The 26,528-nt window shown below is 41.5% G+C and overlaps 1 protein-coding gene and 1 non-coding gene across 3 annotated transcripts in view; both read left to right on the top strand.

Annotated features, from left to right (window-relative positions):
- The window catches only part of adamts17 (ADAM metallopeptidase with thrombospondin type 1 motif, 17), a 91,778-nt gene that overhangs the window by 32,954 nt on the left and 32,296 nt on the right, over window positions 1-26,528 (top strand). For both annotated transcript variants that reach the window (XM_047581422.1, XM_047581423.1), the window contains exons 8-13: window positions 5,852-5,957; window positions 17,920-18,060; window positions 23,204-23,354; window positions 25,147-25,248; window positions 25,436-25,581; window positions 25,861-26,030. In XM_047581422.1, the coding sequence (XP_047437378.1) occupies window positions 5,852-5,957; window positions 17,920-18,060; window positions 23,204-23,354; window positions 25,147-25,248; window positions 25,436-25,581; window positions 25,861-26,030 (816 nt within the window). The remainder of the gene's footprint in view (window positions 1-5,851; window positions 5,958-17,919; window positions 18,061-23,203; window positions 23,355-25,146; window positions 25,249-25,435; window positions 25,582-25,860; window positions 26,031-26,528) is intronic.
- Window positions 20,441-20,523, top strand: trnal-uag. The gene has a single exon. It is a non-coding gene; the product is annotated as a tRNA-Leu (tRNA).

A 26,528-nucleotide genomic window follows, 5' to 3' on the forward strand; every position in this document is an offset into this window, starting at 1 on the left:
ATTATGCCACTGTTATTTTTATCTTAAATTTTTATCTATCTAATGCTTTTATTTTGTCACTTAGCTTTACTTTAGTGGATCAGCTTATTAAATGAAAGCTAATTTTTTTAACCTGACTGACAGATGGTCATTTAAAATCCAGCATAAAAGTAACTCTAAGTGGACACTCTTGTCTCTACCTGTCTCTGAATTCAGCTTTCACATTTTACAGTGTAGTTGATTCTACCCCTCTAACAGTTTCAGCAATAACATTAGAAGCAGTATGGAGTGATTTGTACCAGAGCTTTTGAATTTATTTATATCAGTGTACATGACTTTGTGTATCTCTGTCTTTTTGTGTTTTTATTTGTGCCTAGTTGTTAGTGCCAGTCTCTGTGCTGACTTATAAATAGTTTAGATATATGCAACTGCACGTGCATATATCTGTGTACAGTGTATGTGTGTAAAGTTTTGTTTCGGTGGGGGAGGTTAGTGTGACATAAAGGCCATGGGGTCAGTTTAGGGTGAACAAGTATTTGTATGTTTTATGTGCAAGTGTGTGTGCGTGTTTGTGTGTATGTGTGTGCGAGAGGGTGAACAAAGCGTCTCTTCCAGGCTGACTCAGGTCTGGGTTGTCAGCATTGGGAGCTTTGACTGCCCAGGAATCAGTGGCTCAATGAAAGGCCCTTCATGTTGTAACGGCTAATTAGCGCAAAATAAATGGCTGGCCGAAGCTGCTTGTGGGCAACACAGTGCTATGAGTCCAGAGGCCTGGTGAAGCTTAGTGGCTTTTTGAGGCTGTCTGGGTCGATGTGCCGCCAGCTATGTGAGCCAACCCATAGCTGTTTGATCAGCCAGCTAGACCCTAACACCAAGTCAAAACCTAACACAGCGCTGTGGATCACAGGTCTTTGTCCGGGGGCTTTAGCCTCAGAAGTGCTGGCTTCAACGGATCTTTGATAATGCAGAAAATCTCGGCCACACCTCTGACCTCACTGTGGAGCCTCGACAATCAGCTTTGTTTTTTTCACACAGGCTTTATTGGGCCAGTGCGGTAAGGGTTTGCTCAGGCCTAGCATCCACTCTCATTTAAAGGGAATCTGACCAGCTAATGAGGACCTAGCTCCATGGGCCAAACGTGATGGTCATTCATTCCAGTGAAAGCTGCTTGCTCAGCAGACTCGAGCAGAAGTTTTGTTTGTGTCCTATTTCAGTGCCAGTAACACGTGAGCATTAGTGTATGATTGCTTGTTGCTTGTAGTAAAGTACAAGTTTAAATCAAGTTTTAATCCCAACCCTTTAAAATGTAACCATTTTAACAGAAAATGCAAAACAGCATATGTGGTTGTACAATACAGTGGCAGAGCAGCGAAATGGACAAGCAAAACAAAACAAAAAAAAGGGAATAATATTTGTGGTCGTGTATGCGTGTGTGTGCTTGTGTATTAGTTCCATTATTACACAGGTGATTATGATAGCAGTGATACTTGTGAAGATAGTAATGAATTTAAACACTGACATACATTTGCATGAAACATGCATATTTGTTGATTTTTAAATAAGAGTAATAAAATTCTAAACAGTATCCCCCTCAGAGTACATTTTCAAATGTACATCACACACTTTTCAAAAAGTGTTGGATTAGTATAGGAAATCATGCGATTAATCACAAATAAATATTTGAATCTCTTGAAAGCCCTAGGGTAAACTGTATATACATAGGCCTTTTTGCAAGGGTGTTAACATACGCTAGAAAAAACAAACAAAACTCAGATGTTAAAATGTACAAACAGAGTTGGCAAGATGCCAAAATACATTCCAAGCATGAGAGCCAACTTTGAAATAGTGAGACAGACATGTGGTTCGTTGTCAAGGGACCCTGGTTTATGAAAAATGCCTTTTAAGACGGGTCAATCAAACATGTTCCTTGACACAATCTCTGTCTCATAAATCAGTTACTACCACTTTCTCTTGCCAGACACTTATGCAGTCCTGTAAACACACAGCTAGGAAAAATATGTTTTGTTATAATTACATTTGATCATAGACATCATACACACACATGAATGAGATGGCTGACTAGTCATTCATGATTGTGAACACCAACTCACTCAAGAGGAAGGAAAACAAATGTCCAGTCCAACATCTGTTTTCATCAGCCAGAAATGCTTAAAACCTGAGCCGTGGGCTAGATGGCTAATTTTCAGAAGACAAAAGCCAATATGTCAAACCATTTCATTTCCAAAAGTGAATGACCAAAACAAATAATAAAATGTGGGGTACCTGACAAAGTATGCCTAGTCTTGAATTAGGCATGCAGACATGCACATAGAAATGTCTTTCAGTATCTTCAGTATATGTGCATATACATATTTGTGCCTGCTTCAGATATAAATATAAATAATTATAGAATTAACCATTTATAAATAATGACAAAGTTGTGTTAGGTGCCATGTAGCAGGCAAAAGTCAAATAAATACAGAAATTGTTAGACAGCTCATTATCATGTGTTTACTTCTCACCTCATATAAAACATCATCATCGTGAAATCTCCTACTTATTGTATATCTAGAAAACTATATGCTTTCTACTCTGAAGTACAGTATGTTTGATCAACACATTGCAACACATCTCTACAGTCTTCATTGAGAAATGCCAGTGCACTTTTTAAAAGACATGTCTACATATATATGCAGCCATACTTGAATGTTGATTGAAATATGATAAAGTGTTGTGACTAACACTTTCTCTATTGTGCAGCAGTTCGTATTTTTTTTCACGATTTCCACAACAGTTTAAGGAATAACCTAATGTCAGTTTTGATTCTAAAGCAAACAGTGTATCTAAAAACAAACTGAAATGAGGCTAACTGAACCTGTAGAATGTCTTTAAGATCTTTGTCCACTCATCCAAGTAGCTTCTTCAGTTCTTTGGGTCTGGCAAATGGTATTTTAATAGGAACATGTGTGGGCGTTGACCACCTGGAACTCACATCACTAGAGTGCAAATATGATTGTTTGTCTGTTTTGATCTATATACCATGACCTGGATAACTAAACACCTTCACAGACGCAACAAAGGGTCATATCATTGTACGGTTTGTATGTCAGGGCTTGTAGGACATCATTCATCTTGGGGAAACAAGTCGTTGGAGTATGATTTTCCAAGATGTTCCTTCAATCACTGGGTCAGAGTAACTAATGTTTGTTTCACATTAGCAGCTAAAATTGTGTACATTCTGACTTGAACAGGTTAGGATATATTAGAACTCTTTCCATTCTGCATGACATTGTTGTTTAACACATTTCCCATTTCATAAACTGAAGGATTATCCCTTTATTCAGTAATAAAAAGTAAGTAAATAATGTGAAATAGATCTCTGACTCACAATATTCACAATTATGGACTACATTCTCTAATGTGATTAACTGCTGATATAGGTGCTCTGGAGGTTCTGCACAGAATAAACATCCAGAGATAATAGATTAATGGATTTCTTTCTCAAAACAAAAAATTAAGAAGAATAATTAAATCACCCAAAGGTAAAAATCCATATGTGTTGACATCCTTTTTTAATCTCAAAAAACAAAACTGATTTATAGATGATTTTTTTTTTTTTTTTAAAGTAACAAAACAGCTGGAACACATTACATAAACATGCCGGCCAGCACGCTGACGTAACTCTTACTTTTGGTTGTCTATATTTTCTGTTGCTGTTGGAGGCAATTCTGGGCTTATGTCAGCAGTTAACCATCTAAATATTCCTTAAGATTTATGCATAAGGAGTGTTCCCTCAGTCTGACAGGTAAGTATTTTAATGAAGAGGTAGGTGATATAGATGTATATACAGTGATGACTCACATATTAGTGGGTTGTATTAAACTAGTGGATAAAAATGGACCCTTTACCAATATTGAACTGCCAAACAGAAAGACATTCCACAACAAGCTATTTCAGCTGACACCCTGCTTGTTTTACAGTCATCTGAGCTTTATAATAGACTGCAAAAGAATTTGAGACAACAGACTAGGTCACCTCATCAAATCGACTAATGGACACAAGCTTGAAGCATCTTCATGTCTTGCACCAGTGACGAAATACGTGTGAATGCGTTGCAGGCAAATAAAGCCACAACTTGATCTTGTTTTCTCTCTGCCAGTCACTTCTTCTTTAGGGACCACCTGGCTTTGATTGTCCTAGCCATGTCATTGATGTAATTCATGTCTGTCTGGACTCCAGTGGCCCTCCATGGCCTGGCTTCACTCGCAGAATTGGTTTTAACTAAGATAACACCTGAGTGAAACAAACGTATGTTTGACTTACTTGATTCTGAGTCAGTGTTATTTACTTCTCCCATCAGTGGTCATAATGGTGTGGCTGCTACTTTTTATTAGGATCACCTACTGTAGGAAATTAATTTGAAAATATTTCTTGCATAATGATTTCAGTTGTCAGGTATGATGCAGTTTGTTTGAATACTGTCAGGCTAGGACTCGGATGCAGAGAGAGATGCGGCTGTAGCCGACTTTATTGAATGGACAAAGGATACACTCGAATCACATGAAAAATCATGGAGAGCAAAGGAAACATAAACAAAGATGCCTGACCAAAACCCAAATTAAAAACCACGCCAAAGGGAGGGAAACAAAATCTCTCACTAAGAGGCACAAGAAAAGGAAGATCAGGCTAGGACTCTAGGAAAACTTAGCTGTGGCAGTAACAAGGCCAATGAAGGAGATCACAGGACAAAACACTATATACACACTATATACACATACGGGTAATAGGAAACAGGTGGAGACAATTGGAAATCAGGGAAGACAGACTGGTGACAGAGGGAAGGGCAAGTGACCTGAAACGAGAGGAGAGTTGCATTTCAAAATAAAACAGGATGTCATGAGACAAGGATGGGGACAAGACAAAACCTCACCGTGTTGTGACAAGATTAAGACTTGTGATTGGTCACCTCAGGTTCTACTTTCTTCTAGTCTCTGAAACCGCTGGTTGAAATAGTTCTACCCATTTGCACTTTGCTAAACATGATGTGAACAAGCCAGAAGACTAATCTGTAAATGTTATGTGGATAGTGGAATTGGTTGGTTCAAATGTTGGAAATGGTTTAAATGAGAAGCTCATGTTTGAAGATGAAATGCTTCATTCCATCTGAACCTCATCCCGACTGGGAAACATGGTAATGGTAATATCCTTGTTTGAGCCTATTTTGCTGCATCTCAGCCAGGACAGTTTCTCGTCATTGATTGGCCAATGACTTGTGAATTATACCAACCAGTTCTAAAGAAACTGTCGGGACATCTGTCTACCAGCTGAATCTTAACAGAAACTGGGTCATGCTGCAAGACAAGGACTGCAAACACACAAACTATTGGTTAAAGAAGAACCAAATGAAAGTCCTGACCTTAAATCAATAGAAATGTGATAGAAGGAGTTCATGTTCAGGAGTTCAGGAAACTCACCACCATCTCAGAACTGAATGTGTTCTGTACTGAAGAAAGAGCTAAAATCTCTGTCAGTCACTTTAGATGACCGATCAGCTGTTACTGGAAACCTTTAGTTGCTGTTCTTTCTGCACAAGGGGTAATACCAGATACTGAGAGGCAAAGACCTGCTGATATTTTGAGTCCTATTTATGTAGAAAATTTCAAGAGGAGCAAATACTTACTCTCTACCGATAATACCGATACCACATGATTAAATATATCTACTGTTGCAGATTAGCATTGATTTGGAGTACAAAGGGACAGCCACATCAAAGAAATGTGTATTAATGTGTATCTGTTAATGTGTAACTCCTCGAGTTGGTTTCAGACATTACAACACAACTGTACCTTATTGTCATGCCATTGTGTTACAGGTATTGCTTATCTGGGTGGGGTCTGCAGTGCCAAGAGGAAGTGTGTGTTAGCAGAAGACAATGGACTCAATTTGGCCTTTACAGTTGCTCATGAGCTGGGACACAAGTAAGTTGCAGAAGTTTTAATCTTTTGAATTTCATGGCTGTACTGCATTATGCTATTTAAAGTGTGTTATTCAAACTAATAACCTCATTATTCAAGTCCACCCAAGGAGGAATTATCCCATGACGCACTTGCTTCCTATCTATCAAATGTGTTTCTGCTTTGAGATATCAGACATACTAACCTCATGTTGTCATGATGGAGACAATGCCTTACATGGAGCTTGGTATGGACCTCATTTCACTACCATTTGGTGAATGTTGATGTTTTCAAAATGAAGACAAAGATAGCTGCCAATCTGGGAACGTTACCACTCTTTACAAGCACTGTATTCGGATACCAGAAGGTCACACCCAACGTTGCACAGGTTGTAGCAATAATATATTTTAATTTTTAATTTTTATATATATTTATTGATAAATGTGTGTTCTGTACTCCCAGATGACGACTGTACTGGTGCAAAAATAAGTTCCATGACCATCCAACTCAGGTTATTATTTCTTCGCTTGTTTGGCACTAAGATGCTTGTTAAATCTGGGAACATGCAGTCTGAACATAAAGCCCTCATTGACAGTACAGCTATGCAGAGCTAATGCCATATTCACCTGGAAATCATGCCAGTGTGTGAGCCTTTGTAGAAGCTTTGTGGTTGTTCCAGGCTCCATAGGAGTTATCACCATTTTCATCGAGCAGCCCTGTTCCAGCTCTGGGGGCCAGCAAAGGTAACAAGCTGGCACACATTGTATCTGACTGCTGCCCATGTACATTAACATTAGGCAGTAGTGTTGCATAAGCGCAGACTGGCTCATTCACACACACACACTGTATGGATTTTTTTTACTTGTGTCAAGTAGCCATTAAATCTTGAAGGCGGTTGTGTAAACTCTGAGCTAAGACTGTCGTTGTACGGACGTTTTAATGGAACTATGTTTTATAGGTTCTGCATACTAGATTATATGGGATGGAAACTGACAATACACAATGTATACGCTTCATGTATAGATATACACATTTTGTGGGAAAAGTTTGCCGTGATAATTCAGCACAGCAGAGGCTGATGAGAATTTCCTTAGTTTTGAAAGTATTTAGTCATAAACCAAAGGCATTACAATTTGGGTATCATGAATATCAATACCAAATGTTATGGCAATCCAAAAGTAGTTGTAGTATTTAAGACTTAACCAAAGTTATGGTCATCAAGAGAAATCCAGAACACACAATAAAACTTACTAAACCCTTAAAAAACAGAGAGGGTTCTCCGTCTTAACACTGCTGAAACACATCTTACACAGTTTACAAGTATTGCAGCTGAAGGTACTACAAGTTGCTTCAGTGACTATTGTTTTAACTCCCTAAACAATTAAAAGGCCTGAATTAACTGACATAAGCATTCAGAGACATTAATATTGAGTAAGTAAGTAATTTGAGCCTTCATAAACAAGAAATAATGCTTTGAATCTTTGAAATTAACTAGTATCGAGTTCAGGGATCAGAGAATGTGTGTAACATGAACCTGTTAGTTCCTTTTTGTTCGGACTGGCAGAAGTATTATGGATTGGCTGCGTTCTGGTCACTTGTGTGGTAGGCTAGCGAGGATAGCGTTGCACTAGTCCAAGAATTTCTGAGATATATAAGAATTTCATTCTTATATGCAAATATAACACGATTCAGGGGAGCCCAGCTCTCACACTTATTTTCACACTTATTTATTTGGTTTGAATCATAGACTGTATATAAATATGGACAATATGTGCCCACTTCTTTGCATCGGCCAAACTGATGCTGGTTTCCCGGGGATATGGGTGGCGCCATCTTGTGAGTTTGGAGGCAGAGTTTGCGCAGTACACTCTAAGAGTGGAGCCACGTGGAGTCTTGTTACCGATCAAGAACCCTTTGGACCCTTGTGTGGCACTGATTCTTCAGGCTAATTCTTAATAATGTATGGACTTGTGGGTACGGTCAACACATTTTATTTGTCCCAAACCAAACAGGTTAGCAGCAAGATAACATTTAGACTTTTCAAATCTGTGTTTTGTCAGCAAAGCACTGATGCTGTTAGTTTGACAGTGTTTGAAATGAGAAAGCTTTTGCACAAGTATTAGTAGGGTTGTGAATATTTGCATGTGATAGTGGAAACACTAGCATTTTTATATGATTACATTCCTAACTACATTTGTACATTGTATATTTGCCTAGACTTTTCTACACAGACGTGATGTTCCTTAGTAGATGTGTTGTGATTGATTATCACTATGATAATCACTATTATTATTTTAATAATTATAAATATCCATAAATGACATTATTGTGATTAGTTAGAATATACAGTTGGACAATTTTCAGGCCTGTATGTATTCCCTCTGTTTGAAGGCAATTATGTTTGAAGGCAATTTGAATGTAATTATATATTGTTTTCATTTTAACGAGGAAAAAGAGTCTGCACTTGTTATTTATTAGTTTCTGAGTCTGTGCCTGGGGTTTAGTCTAGGTTGTTGTTTTTAATTTGTAAATGTAGGTCACGTCTTTGGGTGGAAACACTCAGACACATTCACACCTGCGTACACGTACACACACACACACACACACACACACACACACACACGCACACACACACAGTATGGTCCATAACCATCAATAGATGTTGCAGGTATGTTTCTGTAGGACTGCTGCTGGTCCAAGCGGATTCACTTCTCTGTACTCGTTTTCTGTTGTGGTGTCAGTGTTTTAGCCTTGGCAAACTTTTTAAAGAGATTTATTTATTTATTTATTTATTTTTTGGCTTATCCTGTCTTTTTTTTTTTTTTTTTTTTTGTCTGCATTTGTCTGCATAGTTGGACACCACAGGGTGTCAACATTATATGAGGTTGATGCAGTTATATTCTTGCAGTTGAAAGCTTTATTACTTCAGTGCGTGAGTGTGACCATCACCAGCCCTCCCTGAGAACTGTCCTGTTGATCTTTATTGAGTGTAGTGACCTTGTGTGGCAGGGAGGGCAGTGCTACACCTCAGTGGATAGAGGGGGGGAACAAAGGAAAGAAAAGATGTAGAAGGAGGACAGTGGAGGAGATACATGTGGTGCTAGTAGGAACTAGTGGAGTGCAGGGTTCTGTGCTTCCCAAGTCACCTCACTCAAGTATGACTGGGTACAGTCATCTCTGGAGAGATGAGAGAGTCCAGGGGGGGGTAAGGGCGTCCCAATGGAAGGAGAGAAGTCTGCCATAGGGCACGTAGTGATAGAGTGAAAACAATAATCCAGCCCTTAATAGCCGGGACTCATCAATTCTTTTTGATGTGATCCAGCACGGGCTGGCAGGTGACAACACACATGCATGTGGGCATTCCCTAAATATGAGTGAGACCATTATCAGGGCCCAGAGTCAGGTCAGAAGCCCCAGCGCCCGAGAGCCTCCACCCCAGTGTGGGGCGCATGGGTGACAGGACCAGAGAACCACCGTAGCCACGGGGCAAGCCACACCCCAGCGCAGATGGCGAGCGATGACCAACACCCCCAGACCAACCAAGCGAGCACAAGTCGGTGCAGGCCAGAGCAGCCCCCCATACCCCCCACACCCCCCAGCCACCGCAGCCCGTCCACCCACCGCCGCCAACACCCCCCCCAAAGACCCCACCCCCCGCCCGCAGGGCAGCCATGGACACCTCTCCAGCCGAGAGGACTCCCCCAGGAGCCCAGCAAAGCCCCCGCAGACGGGCACCGGCCCAGCGCCCAACCAGGGACGGGCCATCCGAGCAGGGGGGCCAGGGAGCCGGCCCCATGCCCCTGGCGCACCCGGGCCAGGGAGACCACGGGAAGAGAGAACCCCCATCCGCCAGGGAGAGACCCCAACCCCCATCGAAGGGAGAGGGGAAGCACCAAGCCACCACCCGAACCAGTCGATACCGGAACAACCGGGTACCCAAGGAAGCCGCCACGAACCCGTCGCCACGCAGCACCAGGAGACAAAGCCAGGCCAAGAGGACACCAGAGAACCTAGGTAGATACCCCTACCAACGGCCGTGGGGCCACAGACCGCCAGCCCAAGATCCCCCTGCTAGCGGAGGACCAGGCCCCCCAAGCCGTGCCAATGGATAATGAAAAGTGACAGTGTCCCTATTACTGTGCTTCCTCAGTCCCTGATGAGGAAGCAAGCCCCTACACCGTGACCCTGTGACCCTGGATGTGGTGTGGTGCATTAAGACAGGGGGCAAACAGGAGGGTCAGGTGGGTCAGAGGACTGCAGCACACTACTGTCCTGCAGCCTGCCCTGACCCTGACCGATCCTGGGTGGACCCCTAAGGTGAGGTGCATTAAAAACTTGGGATGGGTGTGTGTGGTGTATCTAGCCTTGGTTGTAATGGGCGACATAGTGTATGGTGGAGTGTGAGGTGAGTGCAATTTAAGAGGCAGGCAAGTGAGGGCCAAGTCCCCGGCAGCAGGGCCAAGGCGCAACAGCTGCCCATGGGACCCACAGACGGGGCGAGGGCCCCCAGGACTCAGGAAGTCCCCCGACCAGACCCCGCCCCCAGCCCAGAACAGCAACCAGGATGCGACAGACCCCCAGGAAACCCCGAAGAACCAACACCGACCAGCCGAGCAATGGCATCAGCTACCCCCCCATCCACCCCCCGGGGTGGCAGGGGTGCCCCCAAGGCGGACGGAGACCCCACCCCCCACAGCCCCCCCAGCCCCAGCGCGACGGAGCGACCGGACACGCCCAGGGTGGTACTCAGGCAGCCCCCCACACCCTCAGGCTCCGACCCCAAGGCGCCGGGCGTGGCCCCGACCTACGGGGCCCCCCGGACCCCAGGAAGGGCCCCCACGACCAGCGAGGGCCCAGCCACCAGCGGAAGGAAGGAGGGGCCGGAGGAGGAGCGGGGCGAAGGGAGGAGGGCGCTGCAGAGGGGAGGGAGAGGAGGGGACAGGGAGCCCGCCAGCCCAGACCGCCAAGGCCCACCAGGAGATCCAGGGAGAGTCGGCCACCGATACCCCACGACCCCAGGAAAGTGAGCAAGCGCCGAAGCCACAGGGAACCCCAGGCAAGTCTCCATCGCCACCCCACGTGGGGGAGAGGGAGGCCAGCCGGGTAAACCGCTCAGGGCCGGAAGTCAACCCAGGGGTGAGAAGGAGTAGGGCACCCCTAATGCATGCTCAAGGTGTTGTGGTCCGGGGATCCTCCTTAGTGAACCTGGATGAAGAGGGCAATAAAATCTTTTCCATAACGACATTCATCACTGTAAGAGAAATATTATTATAGCATTACAGTAAGTGGAACAGAAGTGGCAAAAGCTAGCAGGCAAAGTCTAGATGTAAATTAAGGTTGAGGGAGTCGCAGAATACGGACCATTTTTTGGCAAACAGAGTCAACTGATTTTTTCGGGTAGCAGATATTTTCTCCAATGATATATAATCGGAAAGAAGGTTCAACCACTGGGAAATGTTTAGTGACTGTTTGTTCTTCCAGTTCATAAGGATTGTTTTCTTGGCGATGGTGAGAGCTACAAGGACAGATTGTGATAGATGGTGAGGAAGACTGATTGTTTCCAGGTCACCAATGAGGCACAAGTTAGGGGTTAATGGGATTCTGCAGTCCAAAATTAAGGCGAGTTTCTGTGTTACAAGTGACCAGAAGTGCTGCACCGGAGAACAGAGCCAGAGAGCGTGGAAATAAGAATCTGAATAGTTTTGGGTGCATTGTGTACATTTGTCGGATTGGGAGAAGCCCATTCTATACATCTTGTATTGAGTTGTGTGTGATCTGTGGAGTACTTTAAACTGGATCAGCTGTAAATTCGAGTTTTTGGTCATTTTAAATATATTTTGGCAGATCTGAGTCCAGAAATCAAAGTCTGTGGACAGGGAAAGATCGGCTTCCCATTTTGATATTGGTACATGTATTAAATGTGTGGTTGATAGCAGCTTATATATTAAAGAGAGGGTTTTCTTCTTTTTCGGTGTGAGTTTTTTAATGTTGGTGACGAATTGTGGTGGCTGTATGCAGTTCTGGAGCACTGGGATTTTCTTTCTGATTGTCTTGGTCACCTGTAGGTATTGGAGGAAGTTTCCATTTCTTATTTCGAACGTATCAAATAAATCTCTGTGATTCATAAGTAAGTTCCCCTGGAAAGGTGATGGAGGTGGGTTATTCCTTTATGCTTCCAAGTGCTGAGGTGAAGAGGGACTTTGTTATTCACAAAGTCAGGGTTGTGCCAAATTGGGGAGAAACCCACAGGGTTCCAGCAGGGATCCTGTGGTCTCTAGACTCTTCCACCAAGCCGACAGGGTGGCGGCAATAATGGGGTTTTGGAAGCAGTTATGACGCTTAAGGGTGATTGTAATGAAGGGCAGGTCCGAAATGCATATGTTGTGGCAGTCGGCCTGTTCTATTTCTAGCCACAAATTGTAATCTGCCTCTGGGTTTATCCATTTGGTGATGTATTGCAGCTGATTTGCCAGGTAGTAGTTTGTAAAGTTCGGTGCATCTAGTCCTCCTTCTGATTTATTTTTTTGAAGGGTGGTGAGGCTAATTTTTGTCTGTTTGTTTTTGGAGTAAAATTTGGTGACTGCAGAATCTAGGTTCTGGAACCATTTTGCTGTGGGTTTGAATGGGATCATGGAGAATAAGTAATTAATTTGAGGCAAAATTTTCATTTTAACTGTTGCTATGCGTCCCATCAGAGAGATAGGAAGATTGGTCCAGCGCTTCAGGTCATCACAGATTTTATCCAGAAGTGGATCAAAGTTCAGTTGCACTAACTCTGACAATTTAGGTGAGATGTTTATGCCCAAGTATTTGATATTTCCTATGGAAAAGGGTAGTTGGGGTTTATGGTCTGCAGGATCCCATGCTTTGTCCGTTATTGGTAGTATTGTTGATTTGGACCAGTTGATTGAGTAGTCAGAGAGGGCTGAAAATTTTGAAATACAATTATAAGCTTCCTGTAATGATCTCTGAGGTTGTTGCAAGTAAAGTAAAACATCGTCAGCATATAGATTGATCTTGTGTTCAGCGATGGATGAGTGGATACCCTGGATACTGGAGTTCTGACGTATTGCTGATGCGAGCGGTTCAATAAATATAGCAAACAGTAGGGGAGACAGGGGGCATCCTTGTCTGGTTCCCCTCTGTAAGGTGAAGCTTTGTGATGTGAAACCATTGGTGGTGACTGTGGCCTTAGGTGAATTATACAGTGCAGCAACCCAGTGGATAAATGACTCTCCAAAGCCGAAATTTTGAAGGGTGGCAAAGAGGAAAGCCCAGTTAACTTTATCAAAGGCTTTCTCAGCGTCCAGTGATAAAACAATGGCTTCTGTATTTCTACGCTGGGACATGCTGATCAGGTTAAGGAGCCGTCTAACATTATTTGTAGATTGTCGGCCTTTGATGAAACCTGTTTGGTCATTGAGAATTATTGATGAAATTACTTTCTCTAGTCTAGATGCTAGTGCTTTGGAAATAATTTTGATGTCTGTATTAATCAATGACAGAGGGCGATAGCTGGAAGGGAGTGTTGGGTCTTTATCAGGTTTTAAAAGTAATTTAATTGCAGCAGTATTCATTTGGGATCTTATGCAACCTGTGTTTTTAATTTCTGTAACAGTCCTTAGGAACAAGGGGGCCAGATCTGACCAGAACTGTTTCATAAATTCAACAGGGAAACCATCCGGCCCAGGAGCTTTGCCCATAGGCATGTTTTCTAAAGCTGTTAATAGTTCTTCCATGGTCAGTGGTGAATCCAATATGTTTCTTTGTTCTGCCGTCAGTTGGGGTAGATTGAGTTTTTTGAGGAAGGCCTGAATGTCGTCAGGATTCGGGTTGGTAGTTGTTGAATATAATTTTTCATAGAATCTGTAAAAGATTTGATTAATTTCCTGTGGCGATTGAGTGTGTTTGCCACTTGAGTCCTGAATTGCATTTATAAGAGATTTTTCTCTGTTGCGTTGGAGTTGATTCGCAAGAAATTTGCCTGATTTATTGCTATGCTCAAAATTTTGGTATCTAAGTTGTTGAAGTACGAATTCTGTTTTTTTGGTCAAGATATTTTCTAATTGTAGTTTCGCATTTTGTAGTTGGGTCCATAATTGTTCATTTGGGTTTGCGGTGTATTGTTCTGTTATTTCTTTAATCTTATCCTCGATGTTTTTTTCTGCTTGTTGGTCCCGTTTTTTCTTGTAAGAGGAGTAAGATATAATTTTGCCTCTGATTACGGCTTTCCCAGTTTCCCAAATCAGAGATGGGGATAAATTTGGAGAGTCATTTATTTCCAAAAACCCCTTCCATTCCCTCCTTATTAATGAGTCAAATTCAGGGTCTCTCAGTAATGAGGTGTTAAGGCGCCATGTGGGTGATGGTTTTAGGGAGGGTTCTATTTGAAGGTGGAGGGACACCGGTGCATGATCACTGATTATGATAGGGTGTATACTGGTGTTGATTCTTTGTACAATAGAATTGTTTGTCAGAAAAAAGTCAATTCTAGAAAAGGAGTGGTGTACTGGGGAAAAGTAAGTGTATTCCCTCTTTGTCGGGTTTTTGATTCTCCAACCATCGCCAAGTCCGAACTCATCCATGTATTCTTTGAGGACTTTGGCTGATTGTGATTTTTTTATGTGTGTCGAGTTATGGGACCGATCTAGAGAGGGATTCAAGACTGTGTTAAAGTCCCCTCCAATAATTGTAAAGGGTGTGACGGCTATGTCAGATAATTGTGAAAAGACTTTGTGAAAGAAGGCCGGATCATCGTTATTCGGGGCATAAATATTAGCAATTGTGTATAATTTATTAAAGATTGATGCTTGAATGATGATGTATCGACCTTCTGTGTCTGTTATCAATTTGTTTAAGGTAAACACGAGTCTCTTATGGACCAAAATCGAGACTCCTCTTTGTCTACTGTTGAAGCAGGAAGAGAAAACTTGGTTAAAATTTGGATCTATAAGAGATTTTTTTTCTGAATCTTGTAGGTGAGTTTCTTGAATGAGTAAGATATCGGCTTGTAATTTGGAGATATAATCCATAATTTTAATTTTTTTTGCCTGCGAGCGAATGCCATGCACATTCCAAGAGACAACAGTTAACTGTGACATTGAGATTGAGAGCATTCAGTCCTTCTTTGTATGTTGTGTTGGTAGAGGATTTTGTACGTCTTTAGCATGAAAGGATTTACAGACAATAGAGAGAAATCAGGAGGTGAGTGTTGGAATACTTGATTATACCTGGTACAAACAATGTCATACATACGTATCAACAATAGCATCAGTTCCTGGAAAATGGATTGTTAACTTAATAACATTAGCACCACGAGGAAGGAAATTATTGTGTCGGAGATATGTGGGGGGGTGAGGGGGTGAGTGGAGGTAGGTGTGGAGGGCAGGGAGACATGGACAGAAGGAGAAGAAAGAAGAAGAATAGCAGGGGGGGATGTATGAGGTGAGTGAGAAGGTAAGAGGAGTGACATACATTAACGTTTTGTGAGGTTTTTCTTTTATTTTTTTTTTTTTTTTTTTTTTTCTCTATTCTTAGTATTTATGTTTCTATATACAAATGTACACCTTTACAATATACATACAAATAACAAATATACATGGCTTATTTTTCTTAATACTTATCCGTCAGTAGAGCCAGGGGGTGATGTTTGCATCCCGGAACAGCTGACCGTCGATGTAAAGTTTGTCCACTGTAAGTGCGGCCCTCTTTCCTCTCTGCCGATGATCCTTGAGGATCGGGTACAGCACTTTACGCCTCTCGTTGATTTCTTTCGGGAACTGGTCGTTAATTCCGAAAGTGGTACCTTTGAGTTCGCGTCCTTTGCTCTTCACAAGTACCTTCTGTTGAAAATGTTCAAATTTTGCAATGATAGGACGCGGACGGTTTCCTCCTCGGGCTCCGAGCCGGTGGACGCGGTGAAAGGAGATGTTATTCACCGTCTCCGTTGGCAGCTTGAGAGCGGTGGTCATGAATTTTTTAATCAGGGCCTCTGGATTGTCCGGGGAGCTCTCTGAGATCCCTGAGAAAATTAGGTTGTCCCGCATACTCCTTGACTGTATGTCCAGGACAGTCTCTTTCAGTTGTTTATTTTCCTTTTTGAGCTGGTTTACCTCCACTGAAATGGAGGTGACGTCCGCTCGCAGCTCGGCGTTATCTCTTTGAAGATTGGCGATCTGATCGTACGAAAATTCTAAGCTTGACTTGAGATCCTTGATCTCCTGGTGCATAAGGCTTAGCAGATCTAGTTTTTTATTAATAGAATCAAGTACTGATACCTCGGCTGTTATTAGATCGCTTGTGTCCGTGGAGGAGTCAGCTTTCTTTCTTGGCCGGATTGTCAGAAGGCTCCATGACGCACCGCAGGTAGTACTCGTCGATAAAGTTTTCTAGGGCCTCCACTCTGGCGGTATGACAATGTTTTAATTTAGCCTCTTCGATTGCGAGTGGAGTCCGCGGATCTCTGTTGATATTATCCTCTAAAGTCTTGATTTAATCGGTTTAATCGTGCAGCGTTATGCCGCCATGTAACAATTCAAAACCTCACCCGTCTCGTGAGATCACAGCATCTCGCGATCACTCTGCCTTTCTCGCGATCACTCTGCCTTCTTTCTCGCGATCACTCTGCCTTTCTTTCTCGCGATCACTCTGCCTTCTTCTCGCGATCACTCTGCCTTCTTATCTCACTCGGCTTATCCTGTCTTAATTTCTTAATTGTTTACTATGCACACCCATGTACCCTTGTGGCCTTTGCACAGACATGAAATGCACAGCACCAATTCAAGACACTTAGGACAGATTAAAAGAGATTCTGGGACAAGACAACAGATTATTACAGAATGGGAGAAACAGGGCTACATAACACTCTGAAAGATTTAGAATTAATTTAGAGAATAAGAATTTTGGACTGGTTAGTCCAAAGTACGTCATCATAATTGGATGAGTGTAGTGACAATGAATTTGACAATGAAGTGATTTCAACGGAGGTGATAACAAGACTGGACCAGCACTGATTAAACAAATCGGCCACACAGTCATAGAGAAAGAGTGAACAGCTCTTCCTTATTGAAATAGGATTTGAAAATGGGAGTACATGGAGGGAAACCATCAAAGAAATTTAAGCCTCCTGCCTGTTCTCCGTAGGCATCTTTTCAAAGTGTCTCAAATATTTTCTTGTCCAAATACGTCCTAAAAAAACAACATGGGAAGTTCTACAGTGGCACACGGCTGTATATGCAGAACAAGCTGTTTCAACAGTGACAAAATATGGTGCCAGTTTTATCCAGTTCTTTAACCACAGTTTTAGTTAAAAGTCTCACAGTGCAATCAGGTAATATCCTTATGTTATTACTCTGTCAAACTAAATAAATAATCACTTACTATTGCATAGAGAGTGATTACATATCAAAGTAATTCCAAAGAATGGCTCTGATCAGTATTTGTATTACCATAATTTGAAATATCAGTAAAAATTATCTTATATTAGAGCAAAAGAGTGTCTGTCGAGCTTGAATACATTATGTATTAGGGCAATTAACTGTAAGAATGGACAATATTTGTCACTTTAATCATAGCAATAAGAAAATAAGGCTCATTTTGCCAGATGTGGTTTTCATTTTGCTGTCCCAGTTTCATAGTTTCTGTTAATTTTTGAAATTAATAGGAATAACAATCTCGGTACAAATATATGTCCTCCAGTAGAATCTTGAGGCATGCCAATCCGAGAAGAATGCAGAAGAATTCACAGGCAACAGAAAGAACAACAGAAAAAGCAGGGCAGGAGGACAGCTGAATACATTAATCATTTCAGTCATAACTATCCTCATCTGACTGTCCTCTTAGCTCTGTAACAATGGAAAGGACTTAGTTTCAGCTCCCAATATAATCTACACTGGGAACTGAGATCTACACTTGTCCATGTAACATGCCGAAAACACCACAAACATCCCACTGACTCACTGTCTGTGTATTTCTGTCTTGTCGTCAGCATGGGGATGAGCCATGATGACGACCATGCCACCTGCACCGGCCACTCCCATATCATGTCTGGTGAATGGGTGAAAGGAAGAAACCCCAGCGACCTGTCCTGGTCTTCCTGCAGCCGCGATGACCTGGAGAACTTCCTGAGGTTAGAAGTAGTTTGAAGGAGTTGGTGTTGATTGATTTATTGCTAGGTGTATGTCTAAAAAGCCTGCAACGTTTGTTGTGCCTGGTTTCTGTTGCATCAACTTTAGTACAGCTGTAATATTTGTGTTTACCGACAAGTAAATGGTCTTGTATTTATATAGTTCTTTTCTACCTATTAGTACTCATCTATCCATTCACTCACACAGGCACACACACATTCACACACCAGTGCCAAGCACTTGGAGCAACTCGGGGTTCAGTGTCTTGCTCAAGGACACTTTCAGAATCAGAATTACTTTATTGATTCCAGGGGGAAATTACTTTTCGTTACAGCAGCTCCTACCCAAAATGTACCAGTGTTAAGAACAAAGAGCAATATAGGCAATAAGAATAAGTAAGAGAATGTTAAAAAATATAAGCCATGGCCATGTTTGGCCATGTTCCATATATCAGACCACTAATCTTCCAGTTGGTGGACTAGCTGCTCTACCTACTGTGCGATAGCTGCCCTTACAACAATGAGTCAAATCTTTGTACAGGCGACTGTGGCTCATCAAGTGTGACATTGGATATTTACTCTCTAATTTACAGTTTTGATACGGTGGAAGCGAAAATGTAAACTTTTGTTTTGAAGTTGGTCTGGAGGCCCTCTGCTGAGAAAGATCTGCAAAGATCTGTTGGGCCAATCAAATGGTTTGTTTGGGATTTAGAGTGGTCAAAGTAACAGCAACATAGTCCTAAACATCATCTGAGCACTGTGGATCTTAATTAGTTTACAACAAAATGTTTGCTATCTGAGAAGTTCACTTAATGTCAAACACTTTGTTCATCTGATTGGTTGTAGAACTACAACTGTATTCAGAGGTGCTGTATTTTTTCTCTGTATTTCTTGAAACCACACTAGGCTATATTCTCCCTGTGCTTATGTTGACTTTCTCCCACATTCCAAAGACATGCAAGCTACGCTCATTGGTGATTCTAAAGTGGCCATGGGTTTTCATGTGTGTGATTGTTGTTTGTCTCTGTGATGGACCCCTGCTTACTGGGTACCACTGTGATGGTCTCCACAGCCTCCCCTGGGATGCTTTTCCAAGTGAAGATTTCTAAAAACATCACAATAAAATAATTACATTAAAAATGTAACAACTGTAAAATGGATCAACTGTAAAATATGTCGTTTTAGGCAAAATTATTAAAATCCCTACACCCACAATACACACACTCATACACCTCGTTGTTAGTGTAGCACCATGACTGTGATATTATGTACAGTTCTTTTTTTTCTTCCTATTACTATTACAGTTGTCGTTTTAGGGGCAACTCATTGTGTATCAAACTAATGAACAAATAGACATAAATGCAGTGGACAGAGTTAATTTTGGCCTGTCACAATACACTATAAGCAGAGTGGTTTTAAGTTGCATGACCCGTATTACCCCTTGGAGATGTTCGACTGGTGATTCTAATTTAGATGTAATGGGATTTCTGTCAGACTAAATACACACTATGTGTAAGCATATTATTTCATTGGATATGGGCACAAACATTTTAATATTTAAATGCACTGCATAGTTATGGATCTGTTAAGTCCAAATGTGCAATAAACTGACTGACTCCCAGGCTACATTAAACGCAAATATTTTCTGCTGTCATGTCTGCTCTGACGTGTGTTGTTATAGAGGCATCTTGTTCAGGGTTATATTTTTTCACAGACATATTCAAGAAATATTTATTTAATATTAATATTTATTAGAAACCCAACACCTGTGTGTTTTTATGATGCTCACTGAAAGTGGTGCTCCTTTATTCAGTATAGGCTCCAATGTAGTACTGAGATGAGTATTTTTGTTATATCATTTTGAGATTATTGTGTCAGGCAGGACTGAGAGAAAACCTGCAAATGCAAATGTGTCTGCTACTTCAGCACCAGGGACAGCGTCAAGGATTTATCAGTGTACAATTAGCCATGTTTGCTGCCACTCATTCCTTCCAACATAATCCTCGTTCAGATGAGGGATCAGTGAATCACACAAACGCATTTTCCTTTCAGAATACCATATTTATTTTAAAACGCCATTTACTCCATAATGACATTTTTTTGTTGTTGTTAAATTTGGTAACATAATGTCATTTATCATAACAGTGCTGTTGTCAGCAGTCATCTGCGGTCTTAACTGAGGAATAAGATCAGACACCAAACAAACAGAGGATGTGTGTGATGTGCACTGAGCTCTCTGGGCCCAAGAACAAACAAGAGCTGTCAGCAGCCTGCTTAACAACAGACACATGCATACCGTACATATTTTACCAAAGTTTCCTTTGGTAAAACATGTACGGTATGCATAGCAATAGCTGACAAGCTGGTGGAGTGTTAGCTCATGGTCAGGATGGCCGAGCGGTCTAAGGCGCTGCGTTTAGGTCGCAGTCTCCCCTGGAGACGTGGGTTCGAATCCCACTTCTGACATCAACCTTTTACACACTGCTTCACCCTGACTGTGTGAAGGTAGGATTCCTGATGAGGTTAGGCTCCACAATGAACATTCTTAATATATACGATATAATTACTCCTCAAGGTTCAACACTCTCACCATTCACGACTCAACTCTGCACAACTCTTTGCAATATTTGACAATCATTAGCTGTGTAATTCAATACTTGTATATATCCTATTACTTGTATATTCCTATATACAGTCCACTCTTTATTCATGTCATTTTTCTGCCCCTATGTATGCTGTTGTAAACTGCAATTTCCCATTGTGAGACGGATAAAGGTTTTCTAATTCCAGTTCTATTAATCAGCATGAAAATGTCACCGATGGGTCTGACCCTGTCCATAGGATAACAGAAGAACTTCACTGAATTGTGAAGTTAAAGTATTCACCATTTCAGTTGAACAGTCAGCAGCAACTATTGCCTTAACTGTTGTACACTATATGTTCTCAGTTACAGTCCATCAGTGACTTACTCTTTGTAGGTCATTTTCTTACTATCATTATGTAGCTTTAAGTTTTCCTGTCCTCTTCAGCTGAGTTGAGAGTGAACTCCACTGTTTTAAACCAGCAAATGAAGCATGCCCCTCTTACGCTTGCTTCTGAGTAACATCTGGCCACAGCCCATTTGTCTAAAAGCTTGAACTATAAATAAGCCCAGAGCCTGACAGGCAGATATGGGTGGGATGTCACATGCTCAGAATCTGAGCATCTACTCCAAGCAAGACAGTCTCAGGGCGGACACATAAAAAACAGCAATCCTCTCATTGCTTTCCAGTTAAAAAACTAAACTACACATGTGAGGAAAGGAACCATACAAGATGTGCACAGGGTTTGGACTGGATAGGTATTGGATATGTGATGTAGTGGTCAGCAATGGATACAGGTCCTGATACAGTAAATCTGCAACTGTACATGGACAGAAAAGACTATGAACTGAACTGATATGTAAGCTCATAGATCCATCTGGTCATGAAAGCATTTTATCTGCTTGGTCTTGCCTGTGTGTTGTGTGACGCTGTGTTGTTCAAAGTTCTACAGTAGCTAGATTTTGAGGTCTAAAGGGCTGGAATGACCTTTAACAGCCTGGTGTCTCCATATTAGACACTGCCTTGTGTTAGCAGCAGTCCATGCCAATGCATCAAGAAGTGTGTCCTTTTAGAAGAGTCAAGATGAAACGTAAACATGAGTCATTCATGACGGGTTTGATGGTGCTTTGGCCCGCAGAGAGTGTGTGATGAATGATGTCTGAAAAAGTTGTCAGAAGGCAGACAGCAGCATGGTTCTGCTTTGCTCTTCTGTCACAGAACTCAACTGTGTTGATGGTTTCTCAGACTGAATTCATTTTTCATGCTGTCTTCTTATGACACCAGCCAGCTTTTGTTCATTTTGCTGGAGGAGCTTAGATTAATACTGTAAGTAAACAAGGACACTTTGATATTTGCAAGTAAACCGTTTGTCGTTCTCCTTTTTTAACTGCACACTTATGTTTAATGGAATAATATTTTTTTTTCTATCAGGAGTGGATTTATTAGCAATACCATTCATTTGACATGTATTATGCCTTTTTACTTATGAGGAAACTGAGAATCAAAAGCTTGAAGAAGCTGGCATAAAGAAGACTGCTAAGTATATAATTATATACTATTGTTTGTCCTCTGCCTCTTTGACAAAAACTGAGCCAACTAGAGTTGGAAGAGTTGGAGTCACTCAAGTACTGGACAAGTGCGCAAAATGAAAACACATTACAATACACCAGAAAGTGACATTCAGTCTCTGTTGTATTGTTGTGTTTCCATTTTGTGCCAGTCAGTTAAAAAAAACATCACTCTTTCTACATTATAATCTACTTAAGTTCATTTTAAGTTTAAACACCAGTTGTTTGTAATTTACGATGCAGTGAACACAGTGAAAACCATCAGCAGTAATGACAGATAACTCAATGGAAGGGACTGTTCTTCATTATGAGGGTTATTATATTATATTTGTTTCTATGCTGTCACTTAAGTCAAAGAATAAATAGTTCAATGGTATGTTTGACTTTTATCAGCATGTGTTTCTTATATTAACTTTCGAATGCAGTAAATTGATCTCTCACTCTCTCTGTTTTCTTGTTTTCCTCTATCCACTATCCTTGTCACAGCTCACAAACTGAGCAGCATTAGTGACGTGGCTGCTGCTATTATTGTTAGGGTGCAGCATAAAGCATGGTTGTGGCAGTTTTACAATCAATGTGCTGCTTTTTCCACTCGTTTTCCCTTGTTTTTCTCTCTGCCCAAAAGCACAACTTTGTTTTAGTGCCTGATGTTGTGTATGATACTCTTAAGACTTGACTTCTGCAGAGCCACGCATGTGTTTGGATGCAGAGTTCAGTTTATTCAGACTGTAGCTTAATTGGTTACCTGCATTTTTTTCAGGATAGGATAAATGTATTGTGTCTTTGTTTATGCTTATACTGTTTATTATTTCATGTAACCATCAATGCTCATGTACATCTGCTGTTAAAATAACAATTAACGTTAATCAGATATCTCTGCTCTAAAGGCCAAGTCAGTTTGGGATTTGGATGTAACTAATAAAAGAAAATTCCCAGAATTAAAAGAGTGCCCTGGTAACCACACACTATGAATCCTTCTGTTTCTCTTTCAAACAGATCCAAAGCCAGCGCCTGCCTTCTGCACACGGACCCCAGGAGCCGGTACCAGGTCCGGCTGCCTCCTAAGCTGCCAGGCATGCACTACAGCGTGGATGAACAGTGTCAGATCCTTTTCGGTACCAATGCTACTTTCTGCAATGACATGGAGGTAAAACCCGATCCATTGTTCCAGTATGAAATATGCTGCATGTTGTGTGTGCTTTCATAACATATTCATTGTACCTCCACTGTATCCAGAGATCAGTTTAGGTTTCAGTCACATAAGAGTAGAGGTAAGCTTCATTTATACTCATACAACCGGTCTACGTGGAGTTTACTACTGGCCAACAGTGTTGAGTTTCACTGTGCTTCACACAATAGTGAGTGGAACTGAGAGGCTGAAGATAATAGATGTGGATCAACAGTTAGTTGGTCTGCCCTCTCTTGTTCTCTGCACCGAAACCATATTGACTTTCCTGTACTAACAACTTTTGTAAGTTGACACAAAAAGTTAAAAAAAATCTTTATTTAAGATAAAGTGTATGTTTTTTTATAATTTTATTGAGAGATCTTTAGAGATTGTATAACTTTACTTTGTATTATTTTGCATGTCTGCCTTTTTTTTTTTCTTTGTTTTTGGTGGCAGTCGATCATCCTGATCATGGATAATGCCAGTCTTGCAAAAAGCAATGGAAAGATGTTCTTTTTTTTTCTTTTTTTCCAGCCGCTTCAGTTTTATTGTTCTACCTTCCCACTTCATTCCAGATGCTGTTATTGGATTTTCACCTTTTCCTTTAACGAACTCATGTGGGATTTTCATGTTGCTGTGTTAATTATTAGGTTTGAGACTGGGTACACACGCTTAAATTCACTGTGCATTCATAAATGTCGTCTCCCTTGCATATTTTTCACTCATGCCATTCTATTTCGCCAAACTCACATTTGTTGAATGTTATTTGCGCATATTTAAACACTGGTATGCGAAAAGTGAGAAAGGAGGAAAACAAAAGTAGAGAACAACATCATGTAATAGGTTCTCATACCACATGAATTACATCAAATATGACTGGAAGAGGAATAAGAGCTTTATAGGAGCTTTAAAGAAGGAAACAGTGTGTTTGTAGTGTGTAACGGTCCTGTGTTGTCAATAGCAATGATAAATCCAGATGAAAGACCAGATCACAGTTCATTTATGTCTCCTCTTTCTGGTTGATATAACTGTGTACATGCATTCTGTAAGTATACACACATTACACAGTATTGTCAACAAGGTATTTTGATCAGGCTGCTGGCAGAAGAGCAGGGATTCTGATTCATAGATAGATAGATAGATAGATAGATAGATAGATAGATAGATAGATAGATAGATAGATAGATAGATAGATAGATAGATAGATAGATAGATAACAGTAGTTTGTTTAGAGTTGTAGCTAGTCAAGGCGTGAGGGTTTGAGGTGACCCGTTCATCATGTTGTGCCTTTCTCAATTTTTAGTTGTTAAAATACTTGAGATTCCAGCAGGAGGACTGTTACGACTAAAAGCTAATATTAAGTAGGCTGCTTCAGTGTGAATCCACCTGGTAGTGGCTTAATGCATAACCTCAGCAGAGGAAACCAAAGGATTATGAGCTTCAGGCCTGTCATTTGTATTGGAAACTTGTAAACAACATTTAGACTTAAAAGAAGTTCTTCTGTCCATTGTGGTCGCCAACCTGTGGGCCTGTATTTTAGTCTGGTCGCTCTGGATTTAACCCATTCAATACTCATGAATTCTCAACTCATCAGCAACTACTTTTGAGTTTATAAAATGACAACAAAGAGTTTTATTGACTCAAAAGGAAAACTGGTGAGTGTTACATTGATATAGTGTTAAAGGCAGTAGTTGATCTAATGCTGAGTTGACCTTATGAATGTCATGCAATGATATCTGGTGTCCTCTCTGTGTCTCTGTGGCTGCATCAGCACCTTATGTGTGCTGGCCTGTGGTGTTTAGTAGAGGGAGATTCTTCCTGCAAGACGAAACTGGACCCTCCTCTGGATGGAACTGAGTGTGGAGCAGACAAGGTAGATCTGCCTGACTCACACAATGTGCTTCCATTCATGAATGCTGAGATCATAACCTCTGGTAAAACATAGATCATATGTGTTAATCTGCCTAAATGATGAGTGTGTATTTCATTTCATGTGTGTGTGTGTGTGTGTGTGTGTGTGTGTGTGTGTGTGTGTGTGTGCGTGCGTGTGTGTGTGTCAGTGGTGCAGGGCAGGCGAGTGTGTCAGTAAGACTCCCATCCCTCAGCATGTTGACGGTGACTGGAGCCCATGGAGCCAGTGGAGCATGTGCAGCAGGACCTGTGGTACTGGAGTCCAGTTCCGACAGAGGAAATGTGACAACCCTCCGTATGTCACCTGTGTGTGTGTGTGTGTGTGTGTTTTGTGTCTTAAAAAGAGAGAGATTTCCCACATTGCATGCATACATGTACGTGGTAAAGAATCTGTGCAGATGAACCATGACCTGTTTGCAGTATAAGTTCATACTTGCTTAGAAAAGTTATTCATTTACGGTTATGGACATACTGCTCAATTTGTTATCCTCTCTCTCCTTAACCGAGTGTTCATGCTGCCTCTTTGTGTGTGTGTGTGCATGCACGTGTGTTTTCTTGCATGGTGTGTACGCAGGCCTGGCCCAGGTGGTCGACACTGCCCAAAGACAAGCGTGGAGCACAAGGCCTGTGAAGGTCATCCATGTCCCAAGGGCTCACCCAGCTTCAGAGACCTGCAGTGTCTGTCCTATGACCGACATTCCAGCAAGAAGAAGGGCACCATGCTGACTGCTATTATTAATGACGGTGAGGCACAAACACACAGTTCCTTCCTAACTAAAGCAAATGTACTTTCTTTGTCAGTATGGTGGATGGGAAGTCGTACACTGATACAACACATAACAATACAGCAAAAACAACAAATCAGTCACAATGGGAGTTCATTACAAAATTTAGGAAGCAGCTTTAAACATGATCTAAGTCAGTACAAAGATATTAAATAAGTGTTATTTGACACCTTAGCCTCTCCGGGTCAGAGCACTGACGCGCGGGCGACTGTGGCTGGTTGTCTAAAAACCACAGGGTTAGCGGTTCGATCCCCGGAATGTGCCACATGCCGAACCTGGACCCCCAGTTGCTCCCAGTGCGTGGCACTGATGTGTGAATGTGACTGTAAAAGTGCTTTGAGTACCAATAGGTGGAAAAGAACTACATACAAGAAAGACCGTTTACCGTATTAGCATCCCAACTCCTGGGGAAAAGAGAAGGAGACGTGCTTTTTGTTCCTACATGTAAGCCAAACAT

This window comes from Mugil cephalus, chromosome 3 (genome assembly GCF_022458985.1).
Source record: "Mugil cephalus isolate CIBA_MC_2020 chromosome 3, CIBA_Mcephalus_1.1, whole genome shotgun sequence".
Lineage (NCBI taxonomy): Eukaryota > Metazoa > Chordata > Actinopteri > Mugiliformes > Mugilidae > Mugil > Mugil cephalus.